General features: G+C 55.9%; 1 protein-coding gene across 6 annotated transcripts; it reads right to left on the minus strand.

Moving 5' to 3' along the window:
* Positions 1–413: 413 nt before the first annotated feature.
* Positions 414–20,959, minus strand: METTL22 (methyltransferase 22, Kin17 lysine). 6 transcript variants are annotated; one of them, XM_058710112.1, is made up of 13 exons: positions 20,849–20,959; positions 17,574–17,739; positions 14,646–14,999; positions 9,233–9,307; positions 8,999–9,143; positions 8,151–8,224; positions 6,271–6,342; positions 4,916–4,969; positions 4,127–4,207; positions 3,812–3,914; positions 1,786–1,954; positions 1,277–1,388; positions 414–526 (listed from the first exon to the last, which is right to left on the minus strand). In XM_058710112.1, the coding sequence occupies exons 2-13, from the start codon at positions 17,677–17,679 to the stop codon at positions 438–440; spliced, it is 1,434 nt and encodes a 477-aa protein (XP_058566095.1). In that variant the 5' UTR covers positions 17,680–17,739; positions 20,849–20,959; the 3' UTR covers positions 414–437. The 6 variants fall into 6 exon arrangements, with proteins under 6 accessions (XP_058566095.1, XP_058566096.1, XP_058566097.1 ...); XM_058710113.1 differs by lacking the exon at positions 9,233–9,307; XM_058710114.1 differs by lacking the exon at positions 8,151–8,224 and having other exon boundaries at positions 9,233–9,273; positions 20,849–20,958.
* Positions 20,960–21,285: the final 326 nt, after the last annotated feature.

Here is a 21,285-nt window from a genome sequence, read left to right on the forward strand (position 1 = left end):
AGGCAGCCTTGGAAGGAAATGAGGCTGCTTTGCCTCACTCACTCTGCGTGGTGTTATTGCCGCCGGTGTGGCGTGGACATTAAACACATCTGTGAGCAGGTGACAGAGGGGGGCACTAAATGCCCCTGGCCGGGCCCTGGGTCCCCTGCCCCCCAGGAGCCCTCCAAGTAATCCACTCAAGTGGAATCAAGTTGCGAATGTTGATTCCAAGCCAGCTCGCAGCTCTCGACACGGCCCTGGAGTGCGCGTGATGAGCTGGCTGCACGGAAAACACGGGCAACGACACGATTTCCAGCCCAGAGCAAGAACGCTCTCCGGCTGCTGCTGCGAGGCAGCCACGGCCCCCAGAAAACAGTCTTGAGGCCTGTAACGTACACGCGCCACATTTTTAAAACGATAAAATCTCAAGCACATCACTTCGTGAGCTTTTGATTTTATTAGAGATGTACTCTAAGAACAGTCGAGAAGCCGTGCTTGGGGATGCGGTGGGTCACATCACCGGTTCCACAAAGATCTTCCAGAGCTCCTGCAGCAAACAGAGAAAGCGGGGGTTCCTGAGTGGCGCAAAGGAGACCTTGCGACGTCAGAGAGGCAAGTGATTCACTACGGAGGACAGCACACAGCACACGAGCTGCCCCAAGGGTGGGGAGCGCCTCCTGATTCTGTCGCTCTGCCTCGCCACGGGAGAGCGAGGAGCTGGACGGATGAGAGGACGTCACACAATCAAGATGGGCCAGAAGAGGGTCAGCCAGCCACCGCTTTCCCGTTTGGGGAGCTCTTAAGTGCCATGCCCCGTGGCCGCTGACTTTCCGGGCCGCGTGCCTCTCCTCCTACCGCGGGCAGGCAGAGAAGGTGCAAACACACACCAGCTCCCGGTGGAAACCCGGCGTCCTTGCGGGCAGAGGACAGTTGGCCGTCTGTGGGGGGCGGCCCAGAGGCAGCGGAGCCAGAAACACAAGGTAGCTCCTCGCCTGTGGCAACCACACGGATTCAGCGCCGTGCTTGCTGGGCGGGCTCCCTGTTGGCCCTCCTCCCCCCTGTCCTCCTCAGAACTCCACCTGGTCTCCACACACCCGGAGAAGGGGCACCCACAGCCAACAGGCAAGGAGAACAAAAGACATTAATCCCAGACCTTTGGACTGCAGCTCCCAGTTACGTAAGTGATTATTATCAAGGGTAATTTTGACTTCTCAGATTTCCTCCATGAGGGGGGTTTAAAGCTGTAACGGGAAGCGGCCGGGCCCCAGCTCCGTGGCTGCCTGGCGGGGTGACTTACCTGGTCTCGTCATCAACTGAGGCCGGGGAGGAAAGAGCTCGGCCCGGTACCCGGCCCGTATACCGCTACTGGGAGGCTTCCTCAGAGGCCTAGTCTGATGGACCCAGCGGGCCTGGTCGGAAGGTCCACTGGCCATTAGACAAGCCTGCCCAGTCGGGGAGGCCAGCCCATGTCCATGGCGAAGGTGTGGCCTCCAGCACTGGGGCTCCTGCATCGAGAACCCCACCACGTGCCCCCCGGCGGACTTCCTGCACCCCAGCCGCCTCCTGTGCTTGGCCCACTTCCTCCGCAGCAGGAACTGCCCGCAGGGAAAGAGCACCCTGTAAGTCCAGGGCGACAGACGGCCCGCGGGCCCACGTGCAGACACGGTGGCCCCTCAGGATGGGGAGACCCCACCGCCGTCTTTGGTGCCAGCCGCCCCTCTGCCCCGGCAGCACCGGGGTGCGGCGCCCGCGTGTGGGGGCCCTGGGTCCGCGGTGTCGCGCACGGCAGTGACAGCCCGCACCTACCAGCTGCTGGATGCGCTCGTAAACCAGGAGCTGCGGGAAGGAGGCCTCCACCCGCTCCACCGCGAAGCGCAGCCGGCCGTCAGCCAGCCCCTCCAGCCGCCGCAGCCAGGAGCGGAAGTGGTCGTACGCCTCGCATGTGACGTCCAGGTGTCTGAGTGTGAAGTTCAGCCTGCAAACAGGCAGGCGACACACACACGCCTCGCCTTCCCGCCGCCTCCCTGACTGCACTCCCCACCGGTGGATCTTCACCGCACGCCTACTGGTGCTGAGCACTGGGCGCGCTTCCTTCCCGAATCTGCAGGGGAGCCCGGGAGGTGGTTCCACTTCACAGACGTGGGAACCGGGGCTCAGGAAAGTTGAGTCAGGTGCCTGAGATACCACCGCCCGACAGACGGGCCCCGCCCTGGACTTCAAAGTGGTGCAGGAGGCGGACGCAGAACACCGCCTGCCGGCTTCCCCACTTCCCCAGCACAGAATCTGCGCGTGGGGTGCCCACGGCTGCATATGTGACCAAAGGACGAAGGGCAGGGGCCTCAGAGCAGTGGGCGCCGAAGGCCGCTGGGAGGGGGTGGGCCAGGAGCCGTCAGACCAGACCCTGGGCCAGGGCGACTTCAAATGGGTCCTTCCAGAGCCCTCCCAGCCCAGCTGCTTGGCCATTTCTCCACCCCAACCTGCAACACGATTCAACCTGAAACTCAAATTCTTTGCCTCTTTCCCTTTGCTTCCCCACATCTTTTACTAAGAAGAATTTCCAACAGTGTGATGGACGGCCCCACTTGCACCACCACCAGCTCACAGCTGCTGAGGCCCCTCGCACACCCAGAATGCATTATTAAATAGCTAAGGCCAGCCACCACAGCATTTCTCCCGCGAAGATGGACACAAGCATCTCAAAAACATAAAGCCTTTTCTGTTTCTTTGTTTCACCTAAAACAAATGTAATGATAATTCTTTATCATTCCAACGTTCAGTTGGGGTTCAACTTTTCCTGACGGTCTCGCGTTCTCCCTGGGTGGTCTATAAAACCAGTCTCCAAATGAGATCCACATGCTGTCAGTGGTCACGTGTGCCTCAAAGGGGCTCCTGGACATTTTAGGTATGAACGATATGCCCAGATGGATGGTGTGGACACAGCCATGGTCATTTCCATAGGGCGGATTTCTAGATGCTGGACTGCTGGCTCACTAAGTACGTTTGGCTTCACGGCTTTTTTTTTTTTTTTTTTTAAGATTTTATTTTTAGGCAATCTCTGCACCCAACATGGAGCTCGAACTCACAGCCCTGAGATCAAGAGTGGCAGGCTCTACTGACTGAGCCAGCCAGGCACCCAGGTTTTATGGCTTTTGCTACATATCCTGAATTGCCTTCAGACAAGTTGTGGGCTAGGGGCCCCTGGGTGGCTCAGCTGGTTGCGCGTCCAACTTCGGCTCAGGCCATGATCTCACAGTTCGTGAGTTCAAGCCCCACATCGGGCTGGCGGCTGGCGGCTGTCAGCACGGAGCCTGCTTCCGACCCTCTGTCCCTCGCTCTCTGCCCCTCGCCCGCCTGCGCTCTCTCAAAAATAAAAAAAAACAAAACAGGACAGGTTATGGGCTGCAACACGACCGGAGAAAACCGTGTGAAAGGTCACTCCCTCAGCGGGAGCCCCAGGGCTTCCGGGTGGAGGGGTCCGTCTGCATCGGGGGAGGACAGACGGACAGAGGCCTGGGGTGCTGAGGAGACAGACGGCGTCCGGAGGGGACGTTCAGAGAGACAGGCCCTGGACAGCGTGGTGGCCACACGTCCATGGTGCAGCTACGTTCAAGGGCTCGTCTGCTCGTGGACCAGCGTGACAGGCTCCCTGCTGCCCCTCAGCCTTCCTCTCCACCAGCAGGGCGGGGGCGGCTGCAGGTACACACAGGGCCGGGGGATGACACAAGGTCACGTGTGGGAGGGCAGCACGGGCTGGCACACAGCAGGGGCCCCGTGCGTGCGCGTCGGGCCGGCGCGGACAGGAGCGCACTCCAGGGGGGGGCGCGGAGCTCACCGCTTCTCCACAGACAGAATGGCCGTGCAGGCGTTCTGCAGCTTGTGAGCGAGGCGGGACAGGGTTTCAAACAGAGCGTCAGTTAGGTCATCGTCGTAAAACACTGCGGGGAAGGAAACGGGCATGAGGGGAAAACCCACCACCACGGGCAGATCTGCCCCTGGGAGGACCCCCGGCACCGCACCGAGTCCCTAGAAACGTGCCCCCGCGATGGTGCTCAGGCTGGAAACCGCAGGCGGGCACGGCGGGCGCCTGGGGGCTGGGAGGGCTCCGCGGAGGAGGGGCGGGGGCACCGCTGCGACCAGGACGCCTCACCTTCGGCCGCAAGCAGGATGGTGGTGTGGCTGTACAGGTCAGAGACATCCTCCTGCGACCAGCTGAAGGGGACCTCCGGGTCTGTGAAAGAGGAGAGGCCACCCTGTGCACGGCCCTTCCCCCGTGGGCCAGCCGGGAACGGCGGGCACCAGCAGGCAGGGCTGCACCCAGCAACGGCATGCGTGGCTGCTAGGGGTCTGCCTCCCCACCGAGGGGCGGGCACTGCTGTCCCGTGAACTGCTGTGCGGCCCTGAGGAGGGTGCTTCCCCTCCCAGGGCATCACACTGGAGTGGGCGTTACTAGACATGCCCTCAAGGGCGGCTGGGGAGCTCTGGGGCTATGGGCAGACCCTCGACACGCAATAACTCTCCCACCTGACACCTGACGGGAAAGGACACTTTACACACAGCAGGCAGTTCACACAAGCATGTAGGTCTGACACAGCCCGGGTGATCAATTCAGAAAACTCCCCCACCGGGGGGCCCTGTCCTTAGGACAGGACAGAGTGCCGCATGCGAGGCTGCTTCCCAGCCCTGGGCAGGTGCTCAGCCCTGAGCGTCAGGTCTCATCTGTAGCTCAGGGGCCACTGTGCCTACTGTAAGGGGACGCTCCCAGTCTGAGTGACAGAGCGGGTGGAAGGTGCCAGGAGCTGACACTCATCAGCCGACGGAGAGAAGTGGCCGTGGGCCGAGGGGCTGTGGCACAGCCGGGAGCCTGCAGCTCAGCCCAGGCCACAGGGAGCTAGGCCAAGGGGCCGTGAGTCCGCTGGGACGGGGGTGGGGGGCGCACCTGTGCACAGGTCGTCGCGGAGCCAGTCCAGTTCTTTGACCTTAACCACACCGCCTGCAAGAGCAAAACCAGGCAGAACGTCCAAACTCTAGTAACAGTCGGGGAAGAAGATAAGCCTTCCCCTTCTACGCCGAAATCCCTCCATCCCGCCAGCACGGAGCGCCAAGCATCAGGTCTGGCACCGGACACGGGGAATACAAAGGTGTATGAGACGTGTCCCTGTCCTCGGGGACCGGCAGCCCAGGAGAGACTGGCGGGTGGGCACACGCCGACAAGGCAGGGGTCAGGGCACTGTGATGAGGACAAGCCGAGCACAGTAGGAGAGAGGAGCTCGGGTTCAGGCGGGGGTGTCAGGGAAGGCTCCAAAGAAGGTGAGTCAAACCTGCCCCTCCCCTTCCACCCTTGTTGACTAGGCATTCAACAAACAATGTGACGGGGATCAGGCAGGCCCCGTGGCCCAGCAGGGTGTCACCCAGTCACACACAGGTCAAAATGCAGTGGTTCAAGGCGAAGCCAGGCTCTGGTAGGGAGCTGGGACCTCGTCTGGAGGTCTGAGCATGATTAGCGGCAGCAGCACGAAGGGCCGGAGGGGGGAGCCTCAGACAGGCCAGGGTGACCAGAACGGAGGGAGCCCTGTGAGGCAGGCGTCGCAGACGGCAGGGCCAGACCCCAGCGAGATCCTGGACAAGCAGAGGGGTCCGGTGTGCACTCAGACAGCAGTGGAAGACCTGGAGGGCCTGAGGCCCGTGGGCTGGAGCGGCCGGGCAGTGGGAGAGCGCCCCCGGCTGCTCGGGAAGGGTCTGCACGTACAGTCAGGGGAGGGTGGCCGCTGCTTCCGTCACATGAACTGGATTCTGTGGGTGGTGCGGGGGGGGGGGGGGGAGACAGTCTGGGCAGAGGGAGGAACTTGTGACATGAGTGCTCTGCTTGCCAGTGAGGCAGTCAGTGGAAAAGGGAGGGGGAGCTGGCAGGGGCCAGCCCACGAGGGCTGGGAGGCAGAGGGGCTCAGACTTCACCCTTGAAGCTTTTTCAGAGGGGACTTAAGGGGTCAGGCTTCCATCGTCACTCTAGATGCTTCCCGGAGGACACCTTGGGCGGGCCACACAAGGAGCTGGGAGACCAGGTGGGGGCCACTGTGATGTCCAGGAGGGAGCAAGCTAAAGCCGGACATGGCGGGGGATGCGGGGAGGAGGACAGGGCACGAGGACGGAGTCATCAGACGTGAGGCTCTGGGAAGCCAGGGCGGTGCCCAGAAGGGCAGTGGCCAGACCCCATCTCCCAGTGTCACAGTGCAAGGTGCTTCTCCCACCTGCCAGAGAACCCTCCCCCCAGCTGGAAGACCCACCGGGCCTCACCTCCAACAGCAGTCAGGTGGCCGTTGAGGGCAATATTTCGCTGGCACATGGCCAGGAGATCTGCGCCGACATCTGGAACAACAGAACGGCAGGCCATAAGACCCCAGCCGTCACCACACTGTCACCCCCCGGTTTCTGCCTGGAGAGAGCTGGGACGACAGCATGACTGCAGAGAGGCACAAGACGAAGAGGAGAGGGTCTCCCGCGTGCGCACTGCCACGGTTCAGTGTGCTCCCCTTGAGGCTCTTCTCGATGACCTTTCCCTTAGGGAAGAGTTGATGGTGCTGGTGGGGACGGACTCTGTGTGCGCTCCAGAGGGAAGGGGTGAGGGCTCGCAGTGCAGTTAGCGCGTGTGACACAGACGCGGGTGTTTGGATGTGACGAATCGAGACGCACAGCGGGTTCCAACGAGCCGCGGGTGCCCTCCCGTGCGTGACTCGCCGTCACGGCCGTCGTGCGTCCCGAGCCTCCCACTGCTCTGACCAGGTGGTGTCTCTCACCATTTCAGCACAACCCAGGCACAGTCAGTGCATCCATCCCTGATGGGCACGGGGTGTGGGCATTTTACCAAAACTTACCAAAACCCCTAACATGCGTCAGGAGAACGCACGTGTGGAAGGCACCGAAGGCCGTGTGGGGACGCCTGCCTGGCCTACGGCTCTGGACGCCCAGACTCTGTCCCATCACTCACTGTGGACTCAAGGAACGCGCAGAGCCTGGTTGTGGGTGGGGGAAGTGCCCTGCTCAGCACAGGGACACATCTGTCCCTTTCCCTGGGCCACTGGCTCGAGGGACTACTGCACACACCAGTCCAGCGGCTTGTCAGTGTTTAGGGCAGTTCTTGTCCAAATAGATCTCGTGTGGGATTCTGACACAGAAAATGGGACAGAAGAGAGCAGCTTTGGCCGAGGGGGCGTGGTGGTAGACCAGAGGCCTGGGGCTGGCCCCCAATTATCCCTCTGCCAGCTGCTGAGGGAGCTCTCACAACTCTGCTCCGTGGAAAACTCTGTTCCATGAACCACCGGTGCCCTCCCCGCGCCCCACATGACAGTAGCTGTGTGTATGACCTGGGGCCAGCCACCCGACCTTAGCCTTAGTCTGCCCACCTGGACAGACTGGTGCCCGGCTCCCTGGCAAATGCCCGGGCTCACTGTGAAGGTACAAGCAGGTGCAGAAGCACGCGAGAGGCTGTGCAAACTGTAGCGTGCTGTCTAGAGGCAAGCTCTCTTCTCTGTGCCAGGAAACCTCCCTCTCAGGGGTAAGACAGCTTGGTCACGTCCTGAAGTTGGGCACCAGGCACAGGGCAGAGCACCCGCGGGTGGCATTATGGCCTGACTCTAAGAAGCGCTCGCTGGCAGCCGACACGACCCAGTGATGGAGCAAAGGCGGGGGCTGCCCCGTGGACTCCTGGCAGTGGCTGATGCGGAGTATCTGCCAGGCGTGCCCCGTCCCAGGCGACCCCCAACCTTCCTTTCCTGTCTCAGAAGCAAAAGATGGGCACCATGAGCAGGTGGCCGGGCGTCAACGAGATGCAGACCACAGCAGCAGAGGCCCCTTCCCGTCTAGCAGATGTGGAAGATGTCAGGCACAGCGACACTAGCTGATGAGCTACTGCCCTCTTACGAGCTGGTTCCCACTCTCTGAAAGGGTGTGTGGGCCAGCGGGGAGCCGAGAGCGCTGCTCCCGCGTCGAGCTGCCGGCATCATCGCCGAACTATGGTTAAGTAAGACGTCATCACTGCAGGGAGGGGAGTGAGGGCTACACGGCATTTGCTGTAATATTTTCGCAGTTTCCACGCTGGTATAAATATTAATGCAAGATAAAACACTGAAAGAGAAATCCCTTGGCAATGTGTAGCAAAAGCTTATAAAGGGTCACGCCTGCTTCTAGGAGTCCAGCCTGAGGACTATGAGACAACGGGGCACAAACGTGCTCACCACGGTGCAACGGACAACTGTGAAAAACACAAACAAAAAAGACCAAAACGCATGGCAACCACCAAAATGCCCAGAGATAAATATTACCTGGTCATTAAAAGTCATATTTATAAATAATTTCTAATGAGTTTGGAAAATGCTCTGGGAAAAACATTTTTCAACATTTTTGGCAACACACAGCACAGAATACACAGTCTGATCTCAGCTACTGTCTGGGAGTAGGTACGCTCCAAACAAACAAACAAACAAACAAACAAACAAACAAACCACAAGGGAAAAAACTGTGTAATGATCGATTGCAAAGCTCCCTGCAGACAGCAACTTCATCTGTTCTATTCGCTCCTGGATCTCCTGCATCTAAGACCGTGTCTGGCATACTGCAGGCCAGAGCTGCATAAATTGCACACTGTTGAATGGATCTGGGGTTGGTAACAAAATGAGTAAATTGTATCTGCTGCCCTAGAAAGCTTCCACAACACGTAGGCAAGATTTCTACAACTGAGAAAAAAAGATAAACCCGTTTTCAAGCCTTATAAAAGGCCTGCTCCTCGCGGTTTTCTGAGACGTCTGCTCTTTCCCAGGGTGATGGGGTGTGAGAGGAGGTTTCAGGGGGGTAGCTGGTGCCTCCTGGAGTGAGGGGTCCTGCACTGTGGGTGTGGCCGGAGAAAGCAGCAGAACGGGATGGCCAAATCAACAGCGGCCAAGGCCCAATTCCCAGCCGCTCCTCCCTTTCTGATAGCACACTCCCTGCCAAGAGACGACATCCCCACAGCCCGAGGTGGCGGGCTTACCTGTACAATATACCGTGCGTGCCACGGTGGCTGCGATGATGCTGGCCAGCCCCGTGCCCGCCCCGAGCTCCAGCACGGTGCGGCCCTGGAAGAGGTCCCGCTGAAAGAGGATGTAGTCTGCCAGGAGCAGGGCGCCCCGCCACACCTGGAGGAGACACGGACCAGGAATGACAGGTGACGTGAGGCTCCGGGGAGACCCCACAGGGCCACAGGAAGTGGATGGGGCCTACCCACCTGCTTGCCAACATCCTCCAGGGGGGTGGCCATGGTGTGCTCTGGACAGGATGGAGACCAAAAGAGAAAGGGCCACTGTGAAAATGCAGACGGACAGAACACAGACAGACGAGGCGCATGGCGTCTGCAAACACGGCTAGATGGGCACTGAAGTCGGGTGTTCCAGAGAGTGGCAGAAACACAGGCCACGCAGCGGTCGGGGCGGAAGCGGGTGGGTGAGCATCACTCACAGTGCAGGCCCTGAGGCTGCTCAGAAAACTGGGTGTCTCGGACCCACAGCCTGAAGACTAGGGTCACCGTGGGTCGTGGGCCCACCTCGTCAAACACGCACACAGCACTTCACGATGCTCGATAACTGCATGTTACATTACAACACACTCCTGTTGTCCTGATCAACTGTAAGCTGGTAGGAGTCACAACACATTCCAAGTATTTTCTTTTTTTTCTTTTTAAAAAATTTTTTAACATTTATTTATTTTTGAGACAGAGAGAGAGCATGAACAGGAGAGGGCCAGAGAAAGAGGGAGACACAGAATCTGAAACAGGCTCCAGGTTCTGAGCTGTCAGCACAGAGCCTGACGCGGGGCTCGAACCCAAGGACCACGAGATCATGCCCTGAGCTGAAGTCGGCCGCTTAACCGACTGAGCCACCCAGGCGCCCCATTAATTTTTAAATTTTTAAAAATTTATTTATTTTTCAGGGGGAGAGAGAGAGAGCGAGCGAGCACGCGCGGGGGAGGGGCAGAGAGAGAGGGAGACACAAAATCTGAAACAGGCTCCAGGCTCAGAGCTGTCAGCACAGAGCCCGACGCGGGGCTCGAACCCACGGACCGCGAGATCATGCCCTGAGCCGAAGTCGGCCACTTAACCGACTGAGCCACCCAGGCGCCCCTCCAAGTATTTTCTTACACTTACAACCACACCAGAAGTCAACAATGTAACTTGGAGCTTATATCCTTTCTTAGGTGAACTATGATAAGAAGTCTTCTCAAGCGCAAACTATATTCAGCTAAAGTCGGTGGAGGTATGGGGGCGAGGGGGAGAGAACAGAAATATGAGACCAAAGGGCAAAAGGAAAATGGCAAATACCCTTGCTGTTAATCAGAGCTGGCTGTCGTATTTCTTAAAATTTTTTTTTTCAGGTTTATTCATTTTTCAGAGACAGAGAGATGGAGTGTGAGTGGGGGAGGGGCAGAGAGAGAGGGAGACACAGAATCCGAAGCAGCCTCAGGCTCTGAGCTGTCAGCACAGAGCCCGACTGCCGGATGGCAAGATCATGACTTGAGCTGAAGCTGGACGCTTAACCAACTGAGCCACCCAGGTGCCCCGTGGCTGCCATGTTTCTAAGCAAGATGGTGACAGCCACCAGAGGAAAATGCACACGGCACGCGCACAGGGGGGCATGCACACAGTGGGGCAGCTCCGTGTAACCGCCAGCCTTGCACAGATCAGACCACACACTCACAACAGGAGCAGGGACTGAGGCCCACGGGGATGTGTCCCCACGCGCCCTCCGTGAGGGTCTGCCCGAGGAGGCGAGGGGGTCCCCGCGCTCTGAGTGCCGGCATCTCAGGGAGTCCTGTGAAAGCCGAGAGCCGTGCATACGAGCGGGGTCCAGAACAGAAGGCAATCTCTCTCGTGCTCAATCAAAGCGGCAGCCACCTGTCCCTGGGCCAGGGGAGAGACCGGTCGTGTGAGCTCCTCCTGAGAATCGGGGCCGCTGCTCTGTGGGCTTCTCCAGGGTAAATCTGACCCAAGATTTTTGCCTGACATGCAGACTTAAAATCTGATCCCTGAACGCATGACTGATGCGCTGCCTGGTGGCACCTTGGCTGGACAGGATACTGGTGGTTCGGGAGAGGCCACGTCTAGCCCCGACACGCACCCTTCAGGACTTCAGGCCACCAAAGCCCAACACGTACCCACCCACCAACAACAGAGTCCCTTCACTGAACACTGACTGGACAGATGCCCCCTGAGCCAGGCCAGGGGCCACCGAGGTTGTACCTGATCCTGACAACAGCCCTGTGAAGTAGCCATCACCACCCCACCTACAGACGAACACACTGAGGCCAATGCGCAGCACTGTGGTTGTAAAAGTTATGGAAAAAGCACCTTTTCTCCGAACCGGGCACCATGCCAAACGCTCTGAGGGCAATCTCTCATCTCACCCTCAAAACCACCAGGGGAATGGGCTTGGGTGCTATCTCACAGATGAGGAAAGGAGGCTGACAGAGGGGAAGCAGACGGCCTGAGGTCAGAGCTAGTAAGTGGCGGGCGTGCGGTTGGACCCAAAAGGGTGCCCAGGGACACGGTGTAAAGAACAATGGGCAGGGGGACCCCTCTGGCAGGCTGAAGAACCTGGAACTGAGAGTGGCAGGGAAGAGGCTTCCCTGGGGTTCTGTTTCTGCAGCCCTGCTCCAGACCCTCGGTGTCGGCTGCCCCCGGCCTGCCCCCTCCCCAGTCTTCGCACCCCCACCATGCACCATCCCCTGGGTGCGGCCCGTCTTTCCTCCCATGGGCCTCCTCCCATGCTGAGCACTATGCCCATGAGAAACTGGGCTTAGCAGATGGGCTGAGACAAAGTTTCAGAGTCTCGTCTATGTCTCTAGACCTGTGGGAACCTCCCTCTCTCTCAGCCAGCCTCCCTCCCTGCACTCAGAGCAGACCCCAGGGACTAAAGGTAACGATGTGACCAGGCACTGTGCTAAGAGCTCTTTGTGAGCCATCTCCTCGTTCTTCACAACTAGAAGCGGTTACATCCATCTTACAGATGAGGAAATAGAGTTTGGAGAGATTAAGGGAACGTGGCCAAGGGAAGAGGCACGGGCGTCAGAAGCTGCAGCCTGAGTTCCAGCCCTGCCTCTTCCTCTTCTCTTTGGGTCTCAGTTTATCTATAAAGCAGAGAAAATGGCCATATTTTACTTTGAACCTTGGGTCTGTGGATTCCTAGCAGGTCCATGGATAAAGTTTTTAAGTTTTTGACAATCCCTTGAAATGACCTGGAAACCATTCTCTTTCCGTATTTTTTAATTGGCTTCTCAGATGCGTCCACACCCTGAAAAAAATGACTTGGTTTATGGCTCGGAGGAAAAGGGTGGTCAGGAGACGGGCATCAGCTTAGCATCCGCTCTGTACCAGGCCCCGTACAGACACTTACTGGGCATTATTTATTACATTATCATCAAAAGGCAGTATCCTGGACTCTGTTTTATAGGTGCAAAAACAGGCTCTGGGTGTGCAAGACACTTGTCAAAGATCACCGGGCTTGTGAGGGTGGTGGGGGGTCAAAGCCCAGCTCTGCCGGTTGCCAGAGTCCAAGACCTGGTCCCTTACGTCACGGTTGGAACAAGAGGTTACTGTTGGAAGCTAATTTAATTGCCTTGCACTCCCCCTCCCTCGGGGCAGGTAGGACCGAATGACGCTTGCTGAAAGGAAGGGACCCCGCCATGAGGTCCGTGAGATGGACTGGCCGGGAACCTGGCCATACACTGGCCCTTAGCTGTGGGACTTTGTTCTCAGTTTGCAAGATGGTAAATTCTCAGCATGTTAAACACACACACACGCCAGAGGCCGAACCCTCAGTATGAACAACCAAGTCGGCCACTCTCTGCTCAGGGAAGCCAATTAAGTGACTAGTGAGAGCAAAATGAGGCATCGTAGCGTTCCCCCCAACCCCCCTGCCAACAGCTCCCCAGAACAGAACTTTCCAATGTTCGGATCATGTGACACTGAGTAAGAACATAGGCTGTGGTGTAGACAGACCTAAGTGTGAATCGTCATCCTGCCACTGACTGGCTGTGTGACCTGGGGCAAGTTCCTCAACCTCTCTGAGCCTCAAATCTCACATCTGTGAAATGAGCATGCTCACCCCTGGAAAGGCTGTGAAGAATAGAGGTAATCCATGGAAAACATGGAGTAGGGTTCTGGTGTGAATTACACATCACCCCCAACGGAACAATCTAGAACAGTCGGCCTCGTACCAAGCAGACACTCAGCAACTATGAGTCGTATGGCTGCGCGGATGGAGAAGAGCTGCTCTGCTTCTGAGAGGGCCCTAACTGACCCTCCGGCCCCAACCTGCACCATTGCCAGGGGTTGTGGGACCCTGGATCTCAATGAACAGACTCAATTCAGAGTTCTTTTCCCCCAAAACAAGCAGTGTCGGGGTGGCAAGAGTCCTGGCTGTGGAGATGGACGACGTGGATTCAGAACCTCCTCACTGCCCCCAGCTGCATGGCCTCAGCTTGTCACCTCCTATGAGTACACTCCCCCTGACCCTCAGAGCAGGGCTGTCAAGACTCCTTTTTACGAAGTGATGCAGATAAAATGTCTAAACACAACAGGTGTTTAACATCAGTGGCTCACTTCCGGCCCCAGCTCCCTACGGCTCCTGGCGTTTCTAATGTGCCCGCTTCCAAGATCTGAAATCCTGGTGTCATCAAGCCCCTGTGCCCAGCGGTGACCACGTGATGCTGCCCTGCACGTCTGCCAGAACTCATTCCTTCCCTTCTCCTGCCATGTCACCGCCTCCCCTTTCCTAGCTGGCCTCTAGCTCCCAGGCCGTCTGATTAGCCCACAAGCCTCCTCCAGATTAATTCTGGTCCACCTCCTTCTCCCCCCTGCCATGCTCCAGCTCCAGAATTTCCCATGGCTCCCTGTTGCTGGCCAAGTTTTCCACAAACTCTACCCTGACTCATGGCCCCAGCACACTGAGTTGGATCAGAACATCGACGCAAGAGGGGTAAAAGCAGGGCTCCCTGGAGGAGGCGATGGCTAAGCTGATACGTATAACAACTAGCAACGTGTTAAGAAAGCAAAGGCTGGGGGCGCCTGGGTGGCGCAGTCGGTTAAGCGTCCGACTTCAGCCAGGTCACGATCTCACGGCCAGTGAGTTCGAGCCCCGCGTCAGGCTCTGGGCTGATGGCTCAGAGCCTGGAGCCTGTTTCCGATTCTGTGTCTCCCTCTCTCTCTGTCCCTCCCCCGTTCATGCTCTGTCTCTCTCTGTCCCAAAAATAAATAAATGTTGAAAAAAAAAAAAAAAAAAAAAAAATTTAAGAAAGCAAAGGCTGGGGACAGGCTCTCCAAGAGGGAGGTGGAGCACAGCAGAGGCCCGCAGCGAGAAAGCGCATAGAAGGGTGTGCAGGGTGTGCGGTGCCTTGCGAGCTACGCCTAGTGGCCTGGACTGTACCCTGGGGGCAGTGGGGAGGGGACCTGTGTGTCCTGAACAGCTCCCCCTACTGGCAGCGGCACCACCTGCTCTCAGTTTCCGCGGAGCTGGCTCTGGTCCCTTGTCTGGTCCTACTGCACCCAGACTAGGGCCTGCACACAGAGACCCCCCCACACGGCCCACGCCCTGGGCCGTGATCAGCACTGCGGTGCGACCCACAGTGCAAACCGGACCTGCATTTACCTATTCTGACGATATCCCGGGGGCTGCTCTCTCGTGCTCCATCTGCCAGTGGGTCCTCTTCCTCCTGCGTTAGAATCGTGGGATGTACCTTGTCTCTCGGAGGCCCTGCTAGCTCGGGGTCCGAAGCAGTCGGTGGTCTCCTCTCCACGTCCAAATCCCCGTCTTCGTCCAGCCGAGTTCCCAGCCCCACCTGGCTGGTGGCGTCACTGTGGCCGCTCCCCGGAGGGGGCCTGGCACTGCCCGGCCCGGATGGCGGCGTCTCCTTGGCAAGAAGAGTGCCACGACCATCACCCTCAGCCCCTGAGTCTGTCCGAGAGTCTCGGTTCCACAGAAGCTTGAACTGGGACAGGAAAACTGAAAGGCAAGACGAACACAAAAGGAGAGTGTCTCCAAGCTGTCTCCTCCTTCCAGAAAATCTTATTTCCACCCAGAGTTTTAAACGCCAGATGGAGGCATCCTAATGCCCGCAGCAAAGGCCCGCTGGACCCAGCCCAGATGCTGGGGCCACTGAGAGCAGCTACCACGTGATGAGCGTCTCCCGTGAAAACACTTAGCTCTCATTATCTTAGCCCTCCCTGTTGCTATGAAGATAGTGGCACCAGCTCCATTTTTCAAATGGGGAAACTGAGGCTTAGAGAAATTAAGTGGGTTGACAAGGCCCCACAGCTTTGGACATGGCTGAGGCAAGACTCAAACCCGGAGTCTGCTCATTCCTAAACTGCTGCTGCCCTCCACACTACACTGTTCCACCTCTTGAGATCTGGAGGATGGGGGGGGGGGGGGGGGGGGGGGGCGGGCTTGGGTGACTCTGCTGGTTAAGTGTCCGACTTTGGCTCAGGTCATCATCTCATGGTTTATGCGTTTGAGCCCCACGTCAGGCTCTGTGCTGACAGCTCGGAGCCTGGAGCCTGCTTCGGATTCTGTGTCTCCTTCTCTCTCTGCCCCTCCCCTGACTGTGCTCTATCTCTCTCTCAAAAATAAATACACATTAAAAAAAAAAAAAAATCTGGAGGATGGGACAAGGACACCAAGTAGCCGTCCCCATCTGGTGGCTAGAGAGTTACTGGGACAAGTTTCAGTAAGAGCACAGGTTCCAGAGAGGGGGGCTGGAGGCAGGGGTGCACCCCAGGCTGTCTGACCCTAGGCCAGTCACCGATCTGAGTCCCAGGCTCCTGAGTTCAGGATCCACACGGGACACAAAGAAAGGGGAGCACTACAGAGGCACCTTGGTGGCTTAGTCAGATGAGCATCCGACTTCGGCTCAGGTCATGATCTTACAGTTAGTGAATTCAAGCCCCACGTTGGGCTCTGTGCTGACAGCTTGGAGCTGGAGCCTGCTTCTGCTTCTGTGTCTCCCTCTCTCTCTGCCCCAATGCACTTGCATTCTGTTTCTGTCTCTCTCAAAAATAAATAAACATAAAAAAAAAAGAAAGGGGAGCACTGCACCCAAGGACAGGCTAATACAGGGAAATCAAAGCCAGGGAGGGTGGTCAGGGAGGACCTGTGTGAGGTGACATGTGGAGTCAGGGCTGGGAGGGAAGAACCTTCTGGGTAGAAAACTGGTGAGAGCCAAGGCACTGAGGGAGGAAGTGCATGCAGCGCATAAAAGACGGAAAGGAGCAGAGAAAGATCAGTGTGGACACACAGGCAAGGGCTGGGTCAGGCTGGGCCACATGGGCCAGGCTAAAGAGTTGATTGTATTCTAAGAGCAAGAGGGAGTCACTGGAGGGTCTACATCAGGGCACTGATGTGATATGCATTTTCAAAAGATCCCCTTGGCTTCGGGGGAGAGGAGCAGGGGGAAGGTGTGCAGAGCAAAGCCAGGGAGCCCGGGTGGGAGGAGCCGGAGGCGAACAAGTGATGCAGGGGGCCGATGAAGGGGGCCAGAATGCCCGTGGTGGGGGTGCCACTGGGAGCTCCAGCCTGTCTCCCTCCTGGACCACGGGCTCCCTGAGGGCAGGGCTTGGCTCATCCCCTGCTGCACTCCCAGCATCAAGTCCTGGTGCCTCTCCCCCTCCACAAAGTAGGTGCTCAGGAAAGCACAGTTTACTCTATGAAAGAGGGCGCTTAAGTGGAGTGAGGTCATGCACCCCAATGTTTATAGCAGTACTATCGACAGCAGCCAAAGTATGGAAAAAAGCCCAAATGTCCATCGATGGATGAATGGATAAAGAAGATGTGGTACACGTACACACACACGTACAATGGAGTATTACTCGGCAATCAAAAAGAATGAAATCTTGCCATGTGCAACTACATGGATGGAATTGGAGGGTATTATGCTAAGTGAAATTAGTCCTCGAAAGACAAACATCATAAGACTTCACTCACATGAGGACTTTAAGATACAGATGAACACAAGGGAAGAGAAGCAAAAATAATATAAAAACAGGGAGGAGGACAAAACAGAAAAGACTCATAAATATGGAGAACAGAGGGTTACTGGAGGGGTTGTGGAGGGGTGATGGGCTAAATGGGTAAGGGGCACTAAGGAATCTACTCCTGAAATCATTGTTGCACTATATGCTAACTTGGAGATAAATTTAAAAAATAAAATTAAAAAAAAAAAAAGTGGAGTGAGGTTGGGGTGCCTGGGTGGCTCAGTTGGTTGAGTGTCTTAACTCTTGATTTTGGCTCAGGTCATCTCAGTTTGTGGGATCTGGCCCTGTGTTGGGCTCTGTGCTTATAGTGTGGAGCCTGCTCGGGCTTCTCTCTCTCTGTCCCTCCCTGGCTCACACACACTCTCTCTCTCTCTCTCTCACTCACTCAATAAATAAACGCTTGGGAAAAAAAAAAAAGAAATGGAGTGAAAACAGCTGAATGATCCAATCTTCCCAATCTTCTCCCCAAAGAGAGGAGTAGGAGAAAACAGCAAACAAAACGGGGTCCACAGGGTGCTGGGCCCCTCCACATGCACCCGGGTCTTACCAGGCTGCCCCATGCCGTTCAGCCGCACCATGAGGTGTCTGTGGTTCGGGGTGTAGAGGTGGACGTCTGACAGCACAGTGTCACTTTTGAAGGTGACCTCGTCCATGGCCAGGGTGGGGGCCAGCTACCATGGCCGGGCTCCACGGGAATCATGGGACAGGAGCACCTGGAAGGCAAGATCAGGTCCTCAGGATGGCAGGTCTCAAAGGGGAACAGTGTAAATACTTAAACAGCTTTGCATTACCCCAGGAGAAAATGCTTCCTTTTGTAATTCCCTTCATTTTTCCTAAAGGAGAAAGTCTCAGGGCCTTTGCAAGGGCCTTCGCGAGGGAAAAGAATCCAGCTAGAATTGTTTTATTTTGTTTGCACTGTGTTCGCACAGTAATCTTTTATTTATGGCAAGGGATCCGAATTTCCATGTATACTGATATCCTTCCCTTTTAATTTCCAACTCTTCTACTGTGAAAATTTTCAAACAGACTAGAAAGCTGAGGGCATAGCATGATAAACAGGCATATACCCGCTGCTTAGATCCAATGATCATCAACACCTTGTCATAGGAGGTCAAATGATCTACTGGGGTTTTTGCCCTCCTGAACTGAGAGTAAATTCTAGATATTTTACCTCTATATTCCTCTGGCGTCTGTCTCCTAACACATGTTCTTACATTACCACAAGACCGTTAGCAGATCTAAGATGATTAATTCCTTTGTATCATTTAAAACTCCATCCATGGGGCGCCTGGGTGGCGCAGTCGGTTAAGCGTCCGACTTCAGCCAGGTCACGATCTCGCGGTCCGTGAGTTCGAGCCCCGCGTCAGGCTCTGGGCTGATGGCTCGGAGCCTGGAGCCTGTTTCCGATTCTGTGTCTCCCTCTCTCTCTGCCCCTCCCCCGTTCATGCTCTGTCTCTCTCTGTCCCAAAAAATAAAATAAAAACGTTGAAAAAAAAAATTAAAAAAAAAAAAAAATAAAACTCCATCCATACTCAACTATCCCCGTTTTTCATGCAAATGTCTTTGTTTCTCATGCAAATGTCTCTCGTAGCTGGTTTTGCCTAAAACAGTATTGGATTTACAAAGTCAATTCAATTCGCGCTTTGCATTTATTTTCCCTTTACTTTTTTTATTCTAGAAGTTGACCCTAGCTGTCCAAATGCCCTTCGTTGCTTTGAAACTTTCTTTTTAAATTTAAAAAAGAAAAAAAAAAGAGTAGATGCAAAGGAAAAGCAACCAAGGGGCGCTCACTATACAGGTGATATGTAGATAGAGGAAATTATGCAGGTTAACACAGCAACAACTGAAGTCTGGAAAACCACACCTGAGGCAAAGTGGCCAGAAGAGAAAGGCTTCCCCTCCAAACCGAGTGGTCCGCCTCATCAAAAAGCATCAAGCAGAACCATGTATACACCCCAGTCTCCCACCTCGTGGTGATGAGACCTGGGGGAAATTACGTCACCTATCTGGACCTGCTTCTCTAGCTATATTCTCACTGTGCAGGGGTCCTGGGGCGTAAAGCACTGAGCATTGTCCGTGGTCCACAGCTGTTAGTTCCTTGTCCTGGGGGTGGTTTCAGGCCTTCGGCCCAAACCTGCCCATAACCCCCGACAGGACTGTTTCTTACCTGGCTTAGGTGTGTGCACTAGCTGTGTGTGTTAGGCATGTCATGAAACCTCTCAGGCCTCCATTTCCTCAACTGGAAAACAGGCTCTCCTTGCAATCTGAATGCACGTACTGTCACAATCTGAGCACGTGTAACAGAAGTTCCTAGGTTTAAGGACTTGATGTGGGGGAGCCGAAGTTTCACAAAAGTTTCCAAAAGTTGTTTCGTGAAAAAGCTGACACCTTGTTAAATTAGTCTCTATGCTGGCTCTTCCCACATGACAGTGTAAGCCAGGACAGAGCCAAGTGGGTTGTGAAGGGAGGCTGTGAAGCTAGTAAAATGATGCATGATTTCATGATGCCAGTGGAAGTTATGGAGGAGACATGCCCCATCCTCAGGCAGAAGCACTCAGCCAATGAGGACTGGAAAAGTTAGGCTGGATCCCAAAAAAGGACCAAAAGTCTTAAAGGTAGATGTGGCTCTCCCAGCACTGAAAGACGTCCTGGGGGAAACTGAGGACTTCCACCTATAGTTTTGGAAGTAAAAAAAAAAAGATCCCCTGTGACGATGCTGTGAAAAGTCAAACTTGAACCAAAGGATGCTGTTCCCTGCCATAGTGCCATTTTGTTGGAAAAATGACATGCCACAAAGGAGCGTAATATTACAATTACACATCAGCTTTTCTTAAAGACGGACCAAAATAATACTCATATTCTTAAATGCTAGTTGAATTTTCGGTTTTAAAAGCCGAATTACCCAGGCTTCCTGGAAATGTGCCTTACAACTGAGAACCATGAAGTGGAACCCCTTTAAAGGGCTTCTTCTAGAATCAGTTATGGGGGAATAGATGTGTCTTGTACATACCTTGGGGCTTGTGTGAGGATTAAACAAGACGAGGATCAGTTTTAAGGTTTGGGTCAAATAAAGAAAAAGAGTAAGTATCAGTCATTATGGCAATAATCGTAATTCTTGACGAGCATGCTTGGAGATGGAGAAAGGCAACAAGTTTTTCCATTTGGGAACAGCTGACTCGGAGTATCTGTCTGGGAATGCTACAAATGGATGTGCCTCGACCCGCTCTCCTCACTGGAGAGGAGGGAAAGGGCACCCACACTGCAGATGGGATCCCCTCCGACTTCCTTGGGGCTGCAGGTTCATCCCGCAGCACCTGCTGACAAGTGTGTCCTTGGCTCTTACAAGCTGTAGGGGCTAGACTAAGACGCCGTCATGCTTTCTACGGCGGTTCCCCAGTCAGGGTTACCCCCCAAAGCAGTTTGCTTTCTCTGACAGTAGGTGGCCAGGCGTAGGATAATACAGACCAGGGGTGAAGACGGGGAAGCTGGAGGGGCCACCGCCCAGAGTTGGGGTCAGGGGCCCCAGGGACCTCCTCCTCCCCCGGGGCTCTTTCCGTCCTGCCTACTCCCTGAAACCCTTTCAAAACTCATAGTTCGGCCTCGCTGTCTCTTCTTAATCCGGAACCGAGGTGGCTGCTTGGGCCCGGGACAGAAACTCACATGACAAGAGAGCTCCTTCTCCCTACACCCTTGCTCGGAAGGGAACACTGAGACCAAGCGGACTTGGGCTTTAGGTTCATGGGAGCCCGGTTTCGAGGCCAGGCTCGCTGCCAGGAGGCTCCCTGCACTCCCCGCATCCAGCCGCCTCTCCCAGGAACTTACCCGCCGCGAGTACCAGGACGGAGTCCGGCTGAGCCTTCTCAACCCCGGGCTCAGGCGGCCGCCATAATAGGCGGCCTGCGCAGGCGCGGCCCCGCCTCCTCCGCGCGCGTCGGCCGGCGCCACGCCGTAACCACGCCCACGTGGTAGAGCTGCCCGGGCGAGGACTCTCGGGACCCTTCCTTAACAGGAAGCTGGTGGCCCTTGGTCCCTAGTACTTTGTCCCTTCTTCCATTCAGGAGGCCTGACACAGACCTGCCATGTTAGGCCATGAGGGTCCTACCTTAAGTTATGACCCAGTGGCAATCCTACATTGGGGTCACCTCCTCCAGGAAGTCTTCCCTGAGTCCTCTTCCTCCAGCTTACATTGACCAGAGTCTGGGCTCTCCCAGTCCGCTATACTCCGCCTATCAGAGCATCTGTGACTCTGGTTGTCAAGA

The sequence above is a fragment of the Neofelis nebulosa genome, chromosome 18 (assembly GCF_028018385.1).
Source record: "Neofelis nebulosa isolate mNeoNeb1 chromosome 18, mNeoNeb1.pri, whole genome shotgun sequence".
Lineage (NCBI taxonomy): Eukaryota > Metazoa > Chordata > Mammalia > Carnivora > Felidae > Neofelis > Neofelis nebulosa.

What these genes read in the sequence shown, in the direction of transcription:
- METTL22 (XM_058710112.1), bottom strand. Translation starts at nt 17,679, where the DNA reads ATGGACGAGGTCACCTTCAAAAGTGACACTGTGCTGTCAGACGTCCAC. An exon ending in CCGGGATATCGTCAGAATAG is followed by an intron (nt 9,308 to 14,645) that starts GTAAATGCAGGT and finishes GCATTTTCACAG; the next exon opens with TGGCCCTTTCTCTTTTGGTC. An exon ending in TGGAGGATGTTGGCAAGCAG is followed by an intron (nt 9,144 to 9,232) that starts GTGGGTAGGCCC and finishes TGTCTCCTCCAG; the next exon opens with GTGTGGCGGGGCGCCCTGCT.